This window comes from Anopheles funestus, chromosome 3RL, assembly GCF_943734845.2.
Source record: "Anopheles funestus chromosome 3RL, idAnoFuneDA-416_04, whole genome shotgun sequence".
Lineage (NCBI taxonomy): Eukaryota > Metazoa > Arthropoda > Insecta > Diptera > Culicidae > Anopheles > Anopheles funestus.
This window is the reverse complement of record NC_064599.1, coordinates 67,435,316-67,453,408: the sequence shown is the minus strand read 5'-3', so window position 1 is coordinate 67,453,408 and position 18,093 is coordinate 67,435,316. Positions and strand designations below refer to the sequence as shown.

The following is an 18,093-nucleotide window of genomic DNA, read 5'->3' as shown; positions in this document are numbered from 1 at the left end:
TTATTACGGCTTCGGCCGTATTGTCAGCCTCTGAAGCTGAAGAAGTACATTTTTCACAAGGCATTTCCTCCTTGTATTTTACCTTATCCCGGGCATACTCGGTTGTGATAGAGCGTTTTGTGGATATTGCTGTTGTTGATGGTATTGTTGTTGTGGGTTGATTTGTCCGAAGTCCTATTGCTTTTTGTGCGTATTGTTGTTGAATCCATGTGGGTAATTGTCATACTGGTTCTATTGTTTGATGGTGGTGCTGGTGAAAATGGTGAGTGTTGGTGTTGGTGAAAACGGCACCAATCGCGGTCTTGTCACTCGTTGCGGGGGGCTGCACATGACTGTAACAAACAAACAACAATTAGAAATTTGTGGACAGCACAAAACACTCGGTCTGCCTCCCTTTTGCGGCTCTGGTGTTGTCCTCGAAGACGACTGTTTCCTCAACGGCTTGGCTAAGGCACTACAAAAAACATGTAAGGACGAATACAACACAACGGATAACAATAGGAGTATGAGAAAGGGGAGGGAGGGAAAGTGGGGATAGGATTCAAAGGAGAAGACCGTTGTCCCTGGCGAAGCGGAAGACAAGCCTCATGTATTCCAGGTCCCTACAAGCCAAAACATCTCGGATCGGTGTATCCGGCTGTCTGCCGACGGCCTCAAGTGCGCTTATCAAGCTGGGTCTCGCAGCTTCGAATTCCACGCAGGACCACAGAAGGTGATCCACATCGTGGAATCCAATACCGCAGCCACAGACTTTCGTCTGAGCCAGATTAATAGGCTGTAGATGTGCATCCAGAGCGAAATGATTCGACATGAGTCGAGACATCATCCGAATGAATGCACGTTCTACAGAGAGCCCACCGAACCAAGGCCGCAGGGACACTTGCGGAGAGACCGAGAAAAGGAACCGCCCGAGTTCATCCGCTTCCCACATGCTCTGCCAGCGAGACAGGAAAAGTTGCTGTGGGGAACGAAGGAACTCTTGGGATGAGATGGGTCGGTCGTAAAATGCGCCCTCTTTGACGCCTGTTTTGGCCAGTGAGTCTGCCTTCTCATTGCCGGGAATTCCACAATGAGAAGGGACCCATATTAGCGATATTCTAAACGCCTTATCAAAAGCGAGCCTAACAACTCGATAATTTTTACAATAAAAAAGTCTTGACTCTTAACAGCCCTTGGAGTTTTCAGTGCCTCAATAGCGCTAAGGCTATCAGTAAAAATGAAGTACTGGTCAGGGGGGCTCGCTGCTATTAGCAATAGTGCGTAAAAAATTGCGGCGAGCTCCGCTGTAAACACAGTACATGGCTGCCGCAATTTAAAGAAGGCTTCGGTAGTCTCGCTAAAAACACCGAAGCCGGTGCCCTCCTCAGAAGATGATCCATCAGTGTAAAACTGGCTCCTTTTGTCTATATGGCCGTACTTATTCACGAAAATGCCCGGTACTACCCTCGGGCGAAGATCATTGGGAATGACCTTGATTTCCTCACGCAACGAGGAATCTGTACTAACAATAGAACTGTAGCACTCAGGAAGGGCAGCACGGTTTACTGCTTGTGGGGCACTAGGATGGACTTGTAGAGCAACAAAATCATTATATATGTTAATGATTTTGCTCTTAGAACCTGCCTCTATAAGCGCTATAAAATTCTCTATGATCAAGGGATTTGATACTGAAGAACGGACTAGAAGGCGAAGCGACAGCATTTCAAAACGTAATCTTAGCGGCATCACTCCGGTCATCACTTCTAGGGACATGTTGTGTGTTGATTTCATGCTCCCCAGTGCGAGTCTAAGACCACGGTACTGAATTCGCTCCAGTTTAAGTATCTGCGTATTGGATGCCCAATGGAAGCATATGCTTCCATATTCCAATACGGATAACACCGTAGTCTTATACAGTCGCAGGACATCAGTTGGGTGTGCGCCCCACCAGAATCCTGTGACTGTCCTTAGAAAGTTGATTCTTTTCGAGCACTTTTTAATAAGGTATGTGATATGAGTGCTCCAGTTTAATCTTGAGTTGAACCACACACCAAGGTATCGAAAGTTGTCGGTAATTGATATCTTTTCCCCATATAAAAAGACATCAATGTTGGGGTCATATAGTCCCTTCTCCCTATTTTTGTTAGTGTCGCTAAAGGGAGAAAAGACTACCATTTCGGTTTTCGTTGCAGAAAACTTGATACCAAGGTTTTCAGACCACTCGGCAAGGTTATCCAACGTGGTTTGTAAAGCCTGTTGTATTTCGACGGCGTCCCTGCTAGCGACTGATATGACGCCGTCGTCTGCCAATTGTCTAAGGCTACAATTTGGCGCTAGACAAGAATCTATTTCGCTCACATAAAAATTATATAACAGGGGGCTCAAACAGGACCCTTGTGCTAGTCCGTGGAAGCTGGTTCGTTTCAGTTGTTCGTGACCATTGTTAAAATTCATTGCTTTTTCCGACAAAAGATTGAATAAAAAGTTATTCAATTTCGGCCCTAGCCCAGCAGTTTGCAATTTTTGACTCAGTTTGTGTGGAGAAACTGAGTCAAATGCCCCCTGTATATCTAGAAAAATAGACCCCATGTTTTGCTTGCGCGCACGAGCAAGTTCAATTTCTGTTACCAGAAGCGCTAAACAGTCATTAGTACCCTTTGCTTTACGGAAACCAAACTGGGTATCTGAAAGAAGGTTGTTGGATTCCAACCATTCTTCTAAACGGAAAAGAATCATTCTTTCAAGGACTTTTCGCAGACACGACAGTAGAGATATCGGACGATATGAGTCGTGCCTTGATGGCGGTTTACCAGGCTTCAAAATAGTGACAACTTTCACTTCTCTCCATTCTTGTGGGACGATGTTGAGTTCCAACATACTGTTGAAGATGCTCAACAATCGTTTCTTCCCCACGTCTGGAAGGTTTTGAAGTAATTTACTACCAACCTGATCCAAACCTGGGGAAGAATTTTTACATAATAGGAGAGCCAAGGATAGCTCCACCATGGTGAATGGTGAGTCCAACATTGGGTCACTGCCAGGCGCATCTTGAATGAAATTCTGCGCTGGAACGAAGTCGGGACATAGCTTGTGTGCGAATTCAATAAGCCATTCACCGGAAAAACTTTCGCTCTCGTTAATGTTGTTGCTGTTTCGCATCCTTCTAGCCATTTTCCAAAGCGAATTTAAGGAAGTGGAAGGATCCAGATTGTTGACGTATCTGCGCCAATAACCCTTTTTCTTCGCCTTCAACAGGTTTTTACACGCTCTCTCTTGTCCCTTATATTTTTCATATAAGGGCCTCGAGCCCGTGTCCCGGAAGGCTTTATACGCCTCCCGCTTCTTATTGAAAGCCGCTTGGCAATCCTTGTCCCACCAAGGAGTGGGTGGCTTTTTAAATGTCCTTGCTTGGTGGGAGCGCCTTGTTTGGGCTTCAAGGGCACACTTGTTTATGACTGCAACAAGATTTTTATACTCATTTACAGGAGTTGAGTAATAAGTAGCAAGAGAAAGCGAAGCGGCTACTAATTCGCCGTATCTTGTCCAGTCAATGTTCCTCGTTAAGTCACATTTAACGGGGATCCCATCAACTGAACATCCTCCCTTGATGTAAGAGATTTCTATCGGCAAGTGATCACTGCCAATAGGGTCCTGAATCACCTTCCAGCTAAAATTCAAGGCCATAGCTGATGGACATAGAGACAAGTCCAGTGCACTTTCCCTACTTTTTGGCGTCGACATCCTAGTTGCCTCTCCTGAGTTAAGAATTGAAAATTTGTACCTGTCGCAGAAATCTCGGATAATGGGAGCGCGGATATCATCCTTAACGCCCCCCCATTCTACACCATGGGAGTTAAAATCTCCCAGGATTAAAAGCGGACCAGGCAAGACCACTGCTAAATTTCCAAGATCCTCTTTGAACTTTTCAATTTTTTCTTTTTCATTGTTGGCTATCGGAGGGATATAAACAGATGCAATTGTCACGTGAAGTTCGCCTATTTTGGCCTGTATTGCGACAGTTTCCATCATTTCTTGTCTAGGGGTTGGTACTCTGGAGAAGGTGTGACTCTTTCCTATACCAATCAATACCCCCCCACCCCTGGTAATTCGATCTTCACGGATTATGTTATATCCCGGGAAGGTTAGCGTAATGTCGTCCGATAGCCAAGTTTCACATAGGACGAACAGATCGCAATTGTGTTCGCCTACAAGTGCTTTAAAGGAATTCAGTTTTCCGAGCAAACTTCTACAGTTCCACTGTATGAAGGTAGCCATTGGTGAATTAATCGTCCAATCGGACCATCATACTTAGGCACGGCCATTGAGCCAGCCACTGTTTGATCATCCCCTTCAGGTAAGGAAGGGCCCAAGTAGCGATCAATTGCAAAGGTTGCGGAAGGTTAAGGGTCATGAGGAGGGACTGAAGGATCTCAGAAAGGGATGGGGCAGGGATCCTCGGGAAGTTCCTAGGCTCTGTGGAGAAAGCCAGGCTTTCCACGGGAGCTTCGGTCCGAGGGGATCGCTTACTCTTGGGCTGTTTCCTGGGATTTTGTGGAGGAGGAGCAGAAGGAGCAGCGTCACGTGTTGGAGTGACGGGGGAGGGGGTTTCTTTTTTCCCGCGACGCTTTGGTGCCAGGGGTTTATTTTTCGCTCTTAGAACCTTCCGTTGTACTTTTTTATAAAGTACTCTCCGGTTCTTTACTGGTCTCATAGCTGCCTGCTCTAGAGCAGCCGGGTTAGATGCAGCATTTGCATCACCTTCGGACAATGCCGCAAAGGGATTAGAGGCGTTTGCTCCTTTGAGAGCATCGCTATAAGAGCCGCGTGCCCGTTCGGCTACCGTTTTGATCTGCTCCCTTTGTAGCTTCCGGTACACGGGACACTGCGCTACCTCATGCCAATCGTCTCGGCAATGCGAACATTTCTGAGACGATGCTTTGCACTCCTCGGTAGCATGCGTCCCTTTGCACTTTCCGCAGCACGTTTTGTGGGTACAAAACGATTCGGCATGACCGATGCGGCTGCACTTAGAGCAAGCAGCTACCTTAGGCACGTATGGCCGGTCGATGGGTATCCGGAGGCCTTCTATTACGAGGGCCTGCGGAAGTACCGTACCCTCAAACGTAATTCGGATTGAGGAGGTCTGGATAAATCTTTTTTCATTCGGTTCTGAAGCGTCCAGCCTGTACAGCTTTTTCGCTTCCAGAACTTTTACTTTGGGCATGTTAGGGGAAGAAAACACACCCTGGCCCATTTTGACAACTTCCTCTACGGGGTAATCAAAATCCTCAATTACGCCGGAAACCTCGACCAAACTACCGGGGATATAAACCCGATAGTGCTCCGTATAATCGGAATCAGCCGCAATCAAGTTGGCTTGAGCCCGGTCCTTTGCGGTTACCCTTATCTTGTTTGGGCGCATCCGAAACACATCGGAAACACCCGGATACTTTTTAAAGATCGACGCCGCGATCGATCTAACGTCGAGCTGCTTGGCCCGCGGCATGAAATATACACAAGGCCTGCCTTCCCAGGACGCGGGATACGCACGCGCTCGGTGTTCTACTTCCTTCGGCTCATTTGCACCACATTGTGGTGCCTTAGAGGTCGAAGGGCGGGGGTCTTCCAAGGCCACTTTTTTAGCGGCTGGTGCGGATCTAGGGCGCCCTGGCTTTCGCTTCACGCATGGTTCTATCTCCCTTTCGGAATCAGAACACTCCTGCTCCATGGTAGAGCCGGAGGCAACGGTCAAGGAAGGAAAGGATACACTTACCGTAACGCACGTTAGACAATACACACACGCACTATACTACACTACACACTGCATATGACAAACTACCTCGATCGAAGCGAAAGCGTTGCTACGGTAAGCAATTATCGCACTCGATCGAAAACACTAACACCACAATTGTCTTCCGAACGAATATCGGAGACAGACGGAGACACCGATTAGCACGGTACAGCCAAATCGCACAAGCACGCTGAGTACGCAATCGTACTTCGGGGCATTGACCACTTGCTGCCTTAGCAAAATTCCGTAGGCACGCTTTCAAACGAAATACGTCCTCTCGCAACGGATGCTGGAGGCAGACTGTGAAGAATGGAAATATATTAAAAGATTTTTCATATTTTACATTTTTAAATTTCTTATTCAATACTAATAACAGCGCTTTCTCACACTTGCTGTCTTGCGATTAAATCTTAAACCAAATGGAATTAAGAAAGCTTCTCTAAAAGGCGCTGGCAGAAAACCCTCACTAATCGCTTGGGAAAAGGGATGCAATAATGGTCAAGTACTAGAACTTTTTTCTTGTATTTAATAAACAGACGCCATTTTATGTATACCGGGGTAATAATCCTTGACTTTTTTGGATAAATCTGTAAAACTCCTAATGGAAATGATTTTTCTTTAAAATATCCTTTTTTTCAATATCGAAATTCAAAGGAAAACTTCACACTTCATATTTGTTCGATATAAATTCCTAATTCAAATGATGTTGAAAGCTTTCTAGTGAAAATTTTCACTCAAAGCTTCTGAAAAAAAAACTGTAATAATGGGTTTTTAATACCACAAAGTAAAATATTGTTTTCATTAAAAACCCCAACATCATTCATGTATGTAAATAATCCCAACCCACTCCATAGCAAAGCAACAAATTTCTAGTAAAAAATTGTTTTAAAATAAATTTATCTATCCTGTGAACGTTACACATTTCCTTTAAAATCCTTCCTACATTTAATTTTGTATCAAAACCATCCAATGGGCGCATCCTTTTTTCCTAGCATTTAGGCACTTTAGCTTAAACAAAATTTACCTACCAGAGGGAAAGGAAAAAAGCCCACCCATACACACATAATGCATGCTACCCGGTGGCATCGTACGTCACTTCATTTATTTCCTACCTTTCGTAGTACCATTTGCACCTCTTTAATTAGCCACACCGGACGGACAGTAATGCTGTCCACCATTTTTATAGCTGCAAGCGCTATAACTCACACACACACACGTAGTAGCAAAGAACGAAAAAACGAGGTTTCCCTCAAATGGAGTGCAAAGTAGTGTCCTTTTTTGCGGTCTTTGTGAGTTTGTGCTTTTCCCGGCTTCACGGTATGCATGGTATGTTGCCAACTTACTGCCGTTCGTACGGAGTTTTTAAACAAGTTTCTCTCTTTTTTGTGTCACGTTTTCCCCCACTCATTCGACCGCGTGTGCTACGCGGTATTACATATGCAACATTTATTTCAAATAGTAACACAGCACCGCATCCACACGTTTCTATGTGGATTATGCTGACCAAAAAAAAAGGACGAACAGGTCATGCTAGAAGTTAAACATGTTGCCTGTACGGAAAAACAGTGGCTCTTTTTTTGTTGGTTACCATGACAATTTTGCGGGTAAAATAAAATTACATCGTTAAGGGAGACTTATCATGCCAAACATGTGGGAAGTGGGTGCTATTTTAACGTTACCACAAAAAAGAAAAGAAAAAATGAAATGGAGAAAAAAACAAACTCACACACATGCACACAGTATGAAAACAAACTCTGCTTTCCCATAATTCGTAATGAATGGAAACTTATGGCACATGGGCAAACACATTAAATGAAAGTACTTCGACTCACCTGCCAAAATATTAAAGTTACGTGCTTTGCTGTGCATTTTAATAAAACACTGCTAAAGCGATAATCGCAACGGGGGTGTAGCATTTAAGGGCAAACCTTGGTACAAGGTTTTCCCCCAAAAACCGAAAACATTGATTAAAGGTGAATGTTTCGTTGTTCCAACATAAAGAAACATGTTTAGCGTGTCTCGCTAACGGATCACATCGTTTAGGAAGCTGCCGGATCAAAGCGACCCATCCCGACGGTTGGTTGCCATTGCCAATTTTATCGCTTCGCTGAGCGTGCTTTTCCAGCAGTGTAAGGTGTTTAAAATTTTGTGCTTTATTTTGCGTTGCTTCAGTTGGGTGACTTTTTTCTTCCTCCTGCCTTTGTCTTTGTTTGACATTTGTGGTTAAATGTGAATGAACAGAGGTGCGTGGGTTTCATTTGAAAGTTTATGCTCAAATCAAAGTCTTATCATACTGAAAGGGTACAGATTTTATATTACACTCACCGGAGCAGCTGGTTGTGTGAAGACACTTTTCAAGGAAAAATTTCTTTGACGTTGCTCCGATCTCTAATGTCGACAAACATGTTATTCGTGATAGTATTCACATTCATGTATAATACTTCATATGCAATTCCTAAGCTTCTTCGGTGTGCTGGCGTCCTGAAAGCATCCTTCAACTGGAGATCTTTTCAAATTACTCTACTTTCTGGAAATTCATTTCAAAAGGTTGCATTTTCTACACCCGCTTGAAAGGTTCTAAGCCCCCTCGCCTCGGGTTTTCGATATGGGAGAGTCATTCCCCCACTAGTACGTACTGGGGAATGAAGTTACAATCCCCATAGCTACTTGTGGTAGCTATCAAAACCATACAATTATCACCCGTACATCGTGCGGCATCATTCAAACTTCACTACACACGCCATCAGCCAAATCAGGCAACAAAACCTGATCGATGAGAAATAAACACACAGAAACGAAAGCACCCTCCTCGGTCAGGAAACACCCAACGTAACTAACAATCAAGGTACGGCACACACTATCGAAAATTGAATCGTAAATTGTGTAGATGATCCTGTCACTCTCTCGTGACGCGTGTTGGCGTGAGCCTTACCAAAACGTGACCTTAGCCGATGCAGAACGAATGGGAAAAGTGTGGAAAAAAAAAGCGTAACTCCTGCTGTGTAATCTTCCTTCCATCACGGTATTAACACGCTCGTATTCGAATAAAAATACGCGCCAAGGATTCAATCTACACTGCTGATGGGGTCAATCACCTGATTGCATGCAACATTCCCGTGCACGAATGGTGTTGATGGAGTGGTGCTCCACTGTTCCCGGGACGCCATTGCTAATCATAATAAAGCGACCATGCCGTACCAGCCAATGTTGCTTGTTCATCGTGCTGCCAAATGAACGGTAATAATATTTCATGCCTTGTAAAATGCAAAAAGCTTCCCGCACGCAGTAAAGCTTAACCGCAGGGATTGAAACGTACGTACGCGAATCAGACGACTGCAGGCGATGCAGATTTTCAAACCATTCGGCTGCACGGTGTGTGAAAAACACTTCGAGTGGGAGTGTTTTTTGCCATGGGTAGCTGTCATAAAAGTTTATATCTGTCATTTCTAGCCGTCAACTGTGGTGGAAGGGTGCGGTTCCACGCTTGCTGTGATGTGGAATCATATACTCTAACCGTCCTTCCGAACGGCAGTTGCATTCGGCTCCAGTGCCGGAAGGTTTTTTTTTTATTAGTATTTATTTATTTTTTAGCACTGCACGACCATTTGTGAGATGGTCGACGTTGGTGAACTAAGTGTCGATTATTGTTCATCACAATCAGCATCTGCATCAGTAGCTACCGGGCAGTATACCAGGTTACATGCAGGGAGTGGAAAAGGGTCCTTTGGAAATCCGATTTGTGTCTTTGCTCTCCACGTCTTGTTTGTGTACGGTGTGCATACGTTTAGACACGTCTAAGATGGGAATTTACGAGCTTACCATCGGTACCATGGGGAGACCTAAATGTACTTCTGCAGCACGAGTATAAGTACGTAAATAGCACAATAACTTCAGGAGGTAGCACCACCCGTAAGAGGCATTTTGTTTGTACGGCGTTCATGGTAAGACGTGAATGGCAAACAACATCGAAGACGACTTTCCACAAAGCGAACCTCTCCCCAAGAGTCCATCAGTTCCAGTTGGACTTCCCAACTTATTGGGTGTACATGGAAGGAGATGGGAATGGCATGCTCTGTAAGTGGCTTCCGGTATACCCATCGTCACCTTCCTTACACTGGACGCAACACGCTACCTACAAGGTTTAGGGCTTTTTGATTGGTCTAGGGCAAGATCTGCATCATTGCGGACGCCAGTAGCCCAGGAACCCAACGCCACCCAACATTCTCGGAGCAATCGAACATTACATAAATAATAAAACTACAGAACAATAGGCGAATGCTATTGCTTGTTTCCCGCTCGAGGAAAAGTAGCAAATACGATCAAGGGCATCTTCGCTGCTCTTGAGATGTCGAGCGAGCGCTATTTCCAGTTTTGCTACAGTAAGTCCAAAACTACTGCCGGCAAGTTTGTCTCTGTTGGCGCCGACCATCCATCGGTACAACTTCCACCTAGTGGACGGTTTTGAGTGCATGTTATTTTGTTTGCCTTTTATTCGCCCTCTCCCTCTCTTTCTCTCTCTCCCTTTCCACGATACTGATATTTTGTTTCCATCTGTAACGTTCCATCGTGACGACCCCTTGACGATGTTGTCCTCGCCATAATAGGCAAACATTTCTGCCATTACATAAAACTGCCCCGCACACAGACGTCCCCACATACAGAGGGGCATTCTCTTGGCCCGTGTCGTGTAGAAAAACATTGAAACATTGGAAGCGAATGGTTGATTTTTATTGATCTTACCAGAGTGCCCGAGTGCCGGTGAAATATGTGAAGTCCCCGTTGCCATTCACATCCGAGAGAGAGAGTCGAGATTGCTCTAGCCGTTTGGATTTCCGAACAAATCAAAACTTATTACCAACCTGCTGCTGTTTGTTATTGCTTGCTTTCTGGATTGTGTTTTTTTGTTGTTTTCGTACCTAGTCACACTACCCAGGCCACACTTTGAGTGGATTAATAAAATTGAATATAAATTGAAAAATATTTGTTCACGATCGGGAACGAAGTCTGCTTCGGTGTTGAGCAGTCCGGAAGGAATTGAATTAGTTACTTCAATAATCTTGACCTGTCTCTGCATTAGAGTTGTTGAAGAGAGATAGAGAGATCAGGGAGTTGTTTTTAAGCAATAGTTTGTACAAATTTGATAACATAGACCAAGTTAAGAATAATTGAATGCTCGCATCTTCGAATAAATAATTGTGATTAAAAGACGTCTTGCTGAATGATTTACATTTCCAATAAGAAAAGCAATAGAAATGAATTAAGATTTCGCTGCACCTCAACAACATTATTCCAATGCCAATGTCTATTGAGAAAGCCCGGGAAATACTTCAGAACTTATTGTTGCACATTTTTTACATACAATTCCCACCGTCAAAAGGTCAATGGAAATGAGAAGCAACAATCCGTATCGGTTTGCAACCGTTCCGCTGCGACTGCCTTTTGCCTCATTTGAAATCATAATTCGACGGCACACACCGTCACACCGTTTAACTGCATTATCAATTCAATGCTAACCGATCGATCTTTCCCTCTCTTCTCTTCGCCCCTTTCTCTTCCAGTGATCGACTGCATCGTCAGTGAATGGGGCCAATGGAGCGAATGTGACACGGCCTGTGGCAACGGTATGATGTCGCGCACTCGCATCATTGAGCAGAAACCACAAAATGGTGGCAAACACTGTCCGTCGCTGGTGCAGAAACGTGGCTGCCAGGGCCTGAAATGTCACAACCATCACGACCGGAAGGCACTGCGAGGTAAGTTGGCAATAGTAACATTTAACAAATCAAAAAAAAAAAAACAAAGGTAGTGTAGGGAAACAATATCCTGATTCCAATTCCAATGTCATGTACGAGAGGAATAACTCGTGGATGCAAAACATTTAAACAAAAAACAAAACCACTTACAACTAGAGGTTGTGGTCTTTCTGCTCCACATTGCACAAACCATGTTGGATGGAAATTTGTTTTTATTTTTGAAAAAAAATTCCCCACAAAACAATGCAATAATGACCAACGAAATGCGAAATTTTGTGCAACTGAAATGTTCTTCTCGTTGTTTTCATCCTTCTGCAATTGGCACTCTCGGGGTGTATGCAATACTACGCGCCAGTAAAAAAAAAGGGTTTCATTTTCTCGATACTTTTTGTTACTTGTGGTTTTTCACTGTAGAATTTCCTTCCTTGACGGATGTCAAAGGTTGTTTCTTTTTTTTTTCTTTTTTTTTGACGAAATGCAATCGAAAATGTGCAAAACAAAAAGCTTCACCCGCAATCAAACGACAGATCCTTTTGCTATGCGGTTTGCATATCTTGCGGGCACTATTTTGTTCCACCGGACCCTGTTCACGTTTGGCAGCACTGCTGTCGATTGGTGATTTTTATTTTTTCCCATTTTTTGTTCAACTCTCTTTGCTTGTTCTTCCTTTTGGAAGGGGTTATTATTTCCGGTGTTTGAGAGATTTGTTTTTTTTTTGCTTTACTTTTTGATGGATATCAATTCCATGGGAATCACTTGGCATTGTAACTGTCAAAGCGTTTGGGCACAACCTCAGTATATAATTTTTGTATTTTTTTTTTTGGTAAATCGTTCAACATCAACCGTTTCAGACGGTTCTTTTCGTATTCATCTTCCAGTGCGTGCACGTGTGTATGTATTTCTTTTTTTGTTGTAAATCCCGCATTTTGTCTGTTCCCATGAATCGCAACCGAAAACCTCCTGCTACGCCCTTGTTTGGGCAAATTTGAAATTGAACATTTTATCACTCATGACAATCAATAGCTGTCAGTGGCGCTCGTTCGTTTGCTTGTCTGACCGGGCTCGTGTCCGTCCCTGAAACGTTACAGACAAAACTTTTGGCGTACGAGAGCAGTGTTTGTTACTACTGACGGTGGTTTGGGGTTTTTTTTTTTGTTTTGCGCGCACAAACCGAGCTTACAATGATTGATGGCCGCAGTCGGTGTCAAAGTTTCGTTTCTGCAGCAGACTCATCCAGGAAGGCATTTGGACGAGTCGCGTTCGTTACACTGTAGAATCCGTGCTTACAGAGCCCTTTCAAGTTCACAAAAGCCCACCTCGCAAGCAGTCTTTTAAGCGTTCTTTTCGTTTCGCTTTTTTTTCGCGCACCCTCTCTGTGATGGCTCTAGACGTAGCTTAACCCATTCTGGATGTACAAATTGGATGTACAGATTTTTTTTATTATTTCACAACCAACCACGTTGATCTACACGTTGATCGGTTCCTGGGGTGGTGATTAAAAATGTAGTCCCTTCGTGCAAAATGTGATCCAAAAAAAAATAGGCATACGAAACGATGATGCATAAGACAGTGATTTACATTTTAATAGGCTTCGAAACATACACTCCGTTTTACATGGATAATAAAGTTGTTTGTACAGTGCGATGGAATTCGGGAAGTTGAGTTTGTTTTTTTTATCTTTTTTGAGTGATTATAAAATTCCAATCCCTTTTTGCATGATGCCGGCAATGGTCGGTCGTTATGTGTGGAAGGATACAAACACGGAGTGTTTGCTGAACAAGACCAAAGTCGGGTTTAATGATGAACCTGTTGAAGCATGCACAAGTTAACATCAAAGAAAGTATGCGAAACAGTCAATGGAATCGCAATTAATGGGAATTTTGCTATAAATGACTTTGTGACATAAAGGATCTTTATATGTAAAAGTGGAACTTTTTTGTGCAAATTTTTAAAAACTCCTTTGAGCTTTATTCTCAAAATCTGAGAGCGTTGGTCAATGCTGGAAATAAACCATAACGAAGAATAATTCCTGTATGTACGATCTCTCGTTAGTGCTGCTTCTAAATCTCTACCATTACACCGCTATCTGTCGGGGTTCTGGTCACTGTCCACGGATTTAACCACCGTGACCATCGTTCCATCAACCACGACACCACAAATCCATATTTGAGTAGCTTCAGTCCTCAAGCTCACATTTCCATACATCCTCGGTTGGCGTAATATTTAGCGGACCGAACGCTGCACCATAAATTCCATCGTGCAACACTTGCCTGCAACGAGTCTTCAAAACACACTCGCACATAGGGACATCATAGACGAAAACAGTTTACCGCAACCCTGATTTAATGGTGCAACGGAACCGTACTTCATACAAACGGCTGGACCATGTCGAGGCGATCACATTTTGCTTCTCGAGCTCACACTTATTTCTACGAACTTTCACTGCTAAAATAATCAAAAACTTTGCCTGAGCGGAACTTGATTGCAATGCTGCCACCGGCACACTCTGGCTCTGCGTGGCAGTGGCTGTAGACCGCGCACTCCAATACCGTGATGACGTGCTGACGGCAGAACTTGTACGGGATTGGATTTTCCATCCGTTGCTTTCCCCTACAGCAGTTTTTTCCCCCCAACTCCACCAACGTCTGATGATGATGTTTTCTGACGCTTTGTTTTTTTTTTGTGTTTCCCATTTCCCATTTGGCAGAGACTGCACTGCTGCTACCGGCTGCCCTGTCCAAGAGCCGCCACGAGAACGATACCAGCGACATTCGGCGAAATCTACGATTGCGCTACAAGAACGCATTCAAGCACAACCGAGGAAATGAGTAAGTATTACCGAAACGTACCGAAAAACTCCATTCGGGAATTTGGAAGAATTTCCAATCCCAACAGGCACATCACCGTAGTACCGGTGATGCACAAGGTGTGCAGGACAGGCGTATCGAGATTTATAGACGGTGTACAGTATAATCGTAACCGTTTGCACTTGATTGAACCGTACGGGAAAATCGGGGGAATCAATATCGGTAGGGTACATTTGCTAATCGATGATCGTACGGGAATTAATCGATTTATCAACGGTACACTGCACAAACCGTGGTGCGAGATATATGTTGGGGCAGGACATGTTGGATGGAGCCAACCGTGGGGAATCCTATTTTCCCGGATGCTGCATACTAATGTGATACCATTTTCTATCGAACCGCACAAAGTAGCAAAAAAGTTGTTTGAATGATGCTTTGTACATGTTTGCATCGAATTATGAACTTTTTCGTTTTAAACAAACATCCAATTAACGATTTATAGCTTATTTGTCTTTTAAATAGTAAATAATGTTAGTTATTTGCCTACATTTAGGCGTTTATTAATTTATTTATTTTTTCAACACAATTTCCTAAGAAAAAGATGGTTTCACAACAGAATTTGATTAATATCTAAATAAAAATCAGTATCACAGAGGAACCAGAACAGCATCATTCAAGAATTTCCAATTTTTCAATCATTAGTCTTCATCTTAGCGTTTAATCTCTAGAAACAAACACTGTTGGAACATTCCTACCAAGATTTATTTTCTTAAGTGAATGCGATTCGTTCGAAAAAAAAACATCAACTTTTAATCCTATTTGCAAAGGTTTTCTCTTTTACTACCCTATTTGCACCTAAGGCTTTTATACACTTCAAGTATGGTGTACCATGAAAAGTGATGTATGGAGTTCAAATGGTTAGATCAACTAGGAATCTAATCAAACTCTTCATTCTTGAGCACCAAAGAAATACAACTCACGCAGTACCATTTTGAGTGCATACCGAAAACCATCGAAATCGTTCGCCGAAGAGCAAACATTCGTCCAGATCTGGCAGATTCGGCAAATTCTGCCTCGTGCAAATCCCCCTGCAATCCGTCAACAATCTGAAGCCAAACCGTACTCCGATTACATACGGTATACGGCAGTACGATCGGTAAACCCGTTACCTGTGTGTGCGTGAACGCTCGGTGCCCTTCTGGCCCAGGGGTCGTAGCCCTCGGGATGGAATGTGCTCCATTCCCGTATATGGTATCGAGCGTGTACATTACATCTTCATGCCGAAGGCACCGTACCGACCGCCATCCGTTCATCCTTCCGCGGCCCAACAAGTCCCGCGGTCACGTTTCGCCCTACGTGTACGGCTGACGTCAGAATGCGGGAAGAGTGCCACGCGAAATGCGAGATGCGAAGCGCTTCCGAGGTCTCTGCATCCAGTTCGTTCATTGACCGCAGGCGACGGATATTATTCGAGGATATGGAGTGTAATATTTTCTTCCCATGCCAAGTTTCCGCCTATCGGAAACTTCATCTGCTCGTGACACCCCCAGGGCGTGGGAAGAGGATGTTGGTGGTTATGGTGATTCAATTTTTTTTTTCTTTTTTTGGGGAACCGATATCAGCTATCATCTGCACCGAAATGGCTGTCGTTTCGATTTGTTTGATGCTGTTAAACCTACCTTTCACTTTCGTGTCTCTTCTGTCTTTTTTTCTTTTCTTCTCCATCGTCACACAGGTACTGCGTGGAGTTCGAGGTAATCAAAGCGACCAAGGCATGTCACAAGGACAACACCTACCGTGGACTGGCCGAGGGTGAGCGGGTAATCATTCGCTGCGACCTGGAAGCACTGCACGAGGACAAATCGGTCGATACGCTGTCGAGCAACTCGGTGCAGGACGATGAGGAACCGGAAACGCCCAAGTACCGCTGTCGGGGTGATGGATTGACGGGGCGCAACACACGCTTTACAACGCTCGCCATGCCGGCCTGTCGGGGCAAGTGGATGCGTCTTACCGTGGGTCAACCGAAAAAGTGTCCCTCCAGCGACGCTCAGTTCATTTTCGTCTAAAGTGTGCGTTATACTACTCGAGGAACTTCTTTCTATTTCACCTTTCCATACCGTCTTCCCCCGGGGGTGGGTTATTGGGCTGAATCTTAAGATTCGCACGATACGAACGCCCACGGACCCGCTTGTTCTGCGGGTTGACACACACACACACACACATACCGCATATCACCCGCAAAACCTGACCCATAAGTTGGGCGCCAAATTGTCTAAGCTTATCGGCACTCGACACACGCTCCGAAAAAAATTCTCCACTACGGTTCTCCACTTAGTGTAGTGCTACGTTTATTTACCCCGATCGATCCCTTGAGTGTGTTTTATTTCCCTTTCCCTGGCAGGCAGCGACACACAAATGCCCAACGCAAAATTAGGAAGGCGGTGCGTATAGGCGTAGATACTAACACGATTAAGTAAATTGTACTTCTCTACCAATATACACTCACACACACATACAACTCACGCAATACCAGGGAAGCAGACGAACGAGTTAAGATTAAAATTTACAAATAACAAGGAAAAGGGACACCTAAAACACGCACACAAGATACGCAATGCATTACTTACAGTGTAAAAGAACGCTAGAATAGTGTTCTGTTAAGAGTAAAAAAAGAAAAGAAAGAATAAATAAACCGTCTGTGAGGATAAGTCTAAAGGAAAAAGAAAAAAACACACTAGACTAAAACAGGCAGCCATGATGTTGTGAAGCAAAGCAGTGTAAACACATTTGTTTCGCATCACACACTGCTCCCGATCTGTTCGTTTATTCAGTCGTTTCGTTTAATAGTTTCGTATTTTTTTAATTTTTGCTTCAAATCGACACTTCTTTCGATTCGATTACTATGGAAACTCTTGTAAGAAACCGAAGGCAACATCAGGCACAAAAAAACACACGATTCCCTTATCGAAGCAAAAAACAAAATGAACATCTACTTAACTGTAAATAGTATTTTATTAGACTATTTTTATATGCCATTAAGCCGGTTAAATAAGAAACTGAAGTATTTATTAAAAATAGGAAAAAAAACAATAATCTCTTTTTGTTGTCTCGTTTTTCTTTCCTAACTTCCATTTTTGTTTAACACACCCAAAACATCCGAAACGGCTTAAAAGCCGGTGTGTCAAAAAGCAGGTCTTTTTATGAGTTTTCTCTCACTTCTTTCTCTTTTAACACCATTATTACCACTCAAAACAAGCATCGTAAAGCATCAGCACCGGTGCCAAGTTGTTTGGCTAGCTGCCCAAAAAAAAAATCCGCCCAAAACGCCATTCACGGCAACTCATTCAATTATCCCAACATGGCTAAATGGCTTCCGGAAATGGTGCCGTGTGCCGTTAGTTTGATGATCTATACACACACTTAATATTAGCTTCACAGCTCGTTCACACCCACCGTGTTCGTCTTATGCATTTAGACGATTCGATTATGCTAATTATGTGCTTTGCCAAAACAACGACCAAAAAAAAAAACTACCATCCTTCTAACAACGGGATCGATCCGTCACACCTGATGCCGACGGACGGTAACGGAGATCATCCCGTGCTCTTAATTTATGCACAACGTCAATCGATCCGACTTCGTGCGGACGCTTATCTCTATGCGACACCGATCGTCTCAAAATCGATTGCCGTTTCGAATGTACCATCGATTTACTCGTACGACGTCAATGGTTTTGCTGGGAACGGGCACGAAACCTTTG

General features: G+C 43.8%; 1 protein-coding gene across 6 annotated transcripts in view; it reads left to right on the top strand.

Moving 5' to 3' along the window:
* The window catches only part of LOC125771641 (somatomedin-B and thrombospondin type-1 domain-containing protein), a 38,334-nt gene extending 20,908 nt beyond the window's left edge, over positions 1-17,426 (top strand). For all 6 annotated transcript variants that reach the window (XM_049442456.1, XM_049442453.1, XM_049442454.1 and 3 more), the window contains exons 4-6: positions 11,329-11,523; positions 14,231-14,351; positions 16,066-17,426. In XM_049442456.1, the coding sequence (XP_049298413.1) occupies positions 11,329-11,523; positions 14,231-14,351; positions 16,066-16,399 (650 nt within the window). In that variant the 3' untranslated portion in view covers positions 16,400-17,426. The remainder of the gene's footprint in view (positions 1-11,328; positions 11,524-14,230; positions 14,352-16,065) is intronic.
* Positions 17,427-18,093: the final 667 nt, after the last annotated feature.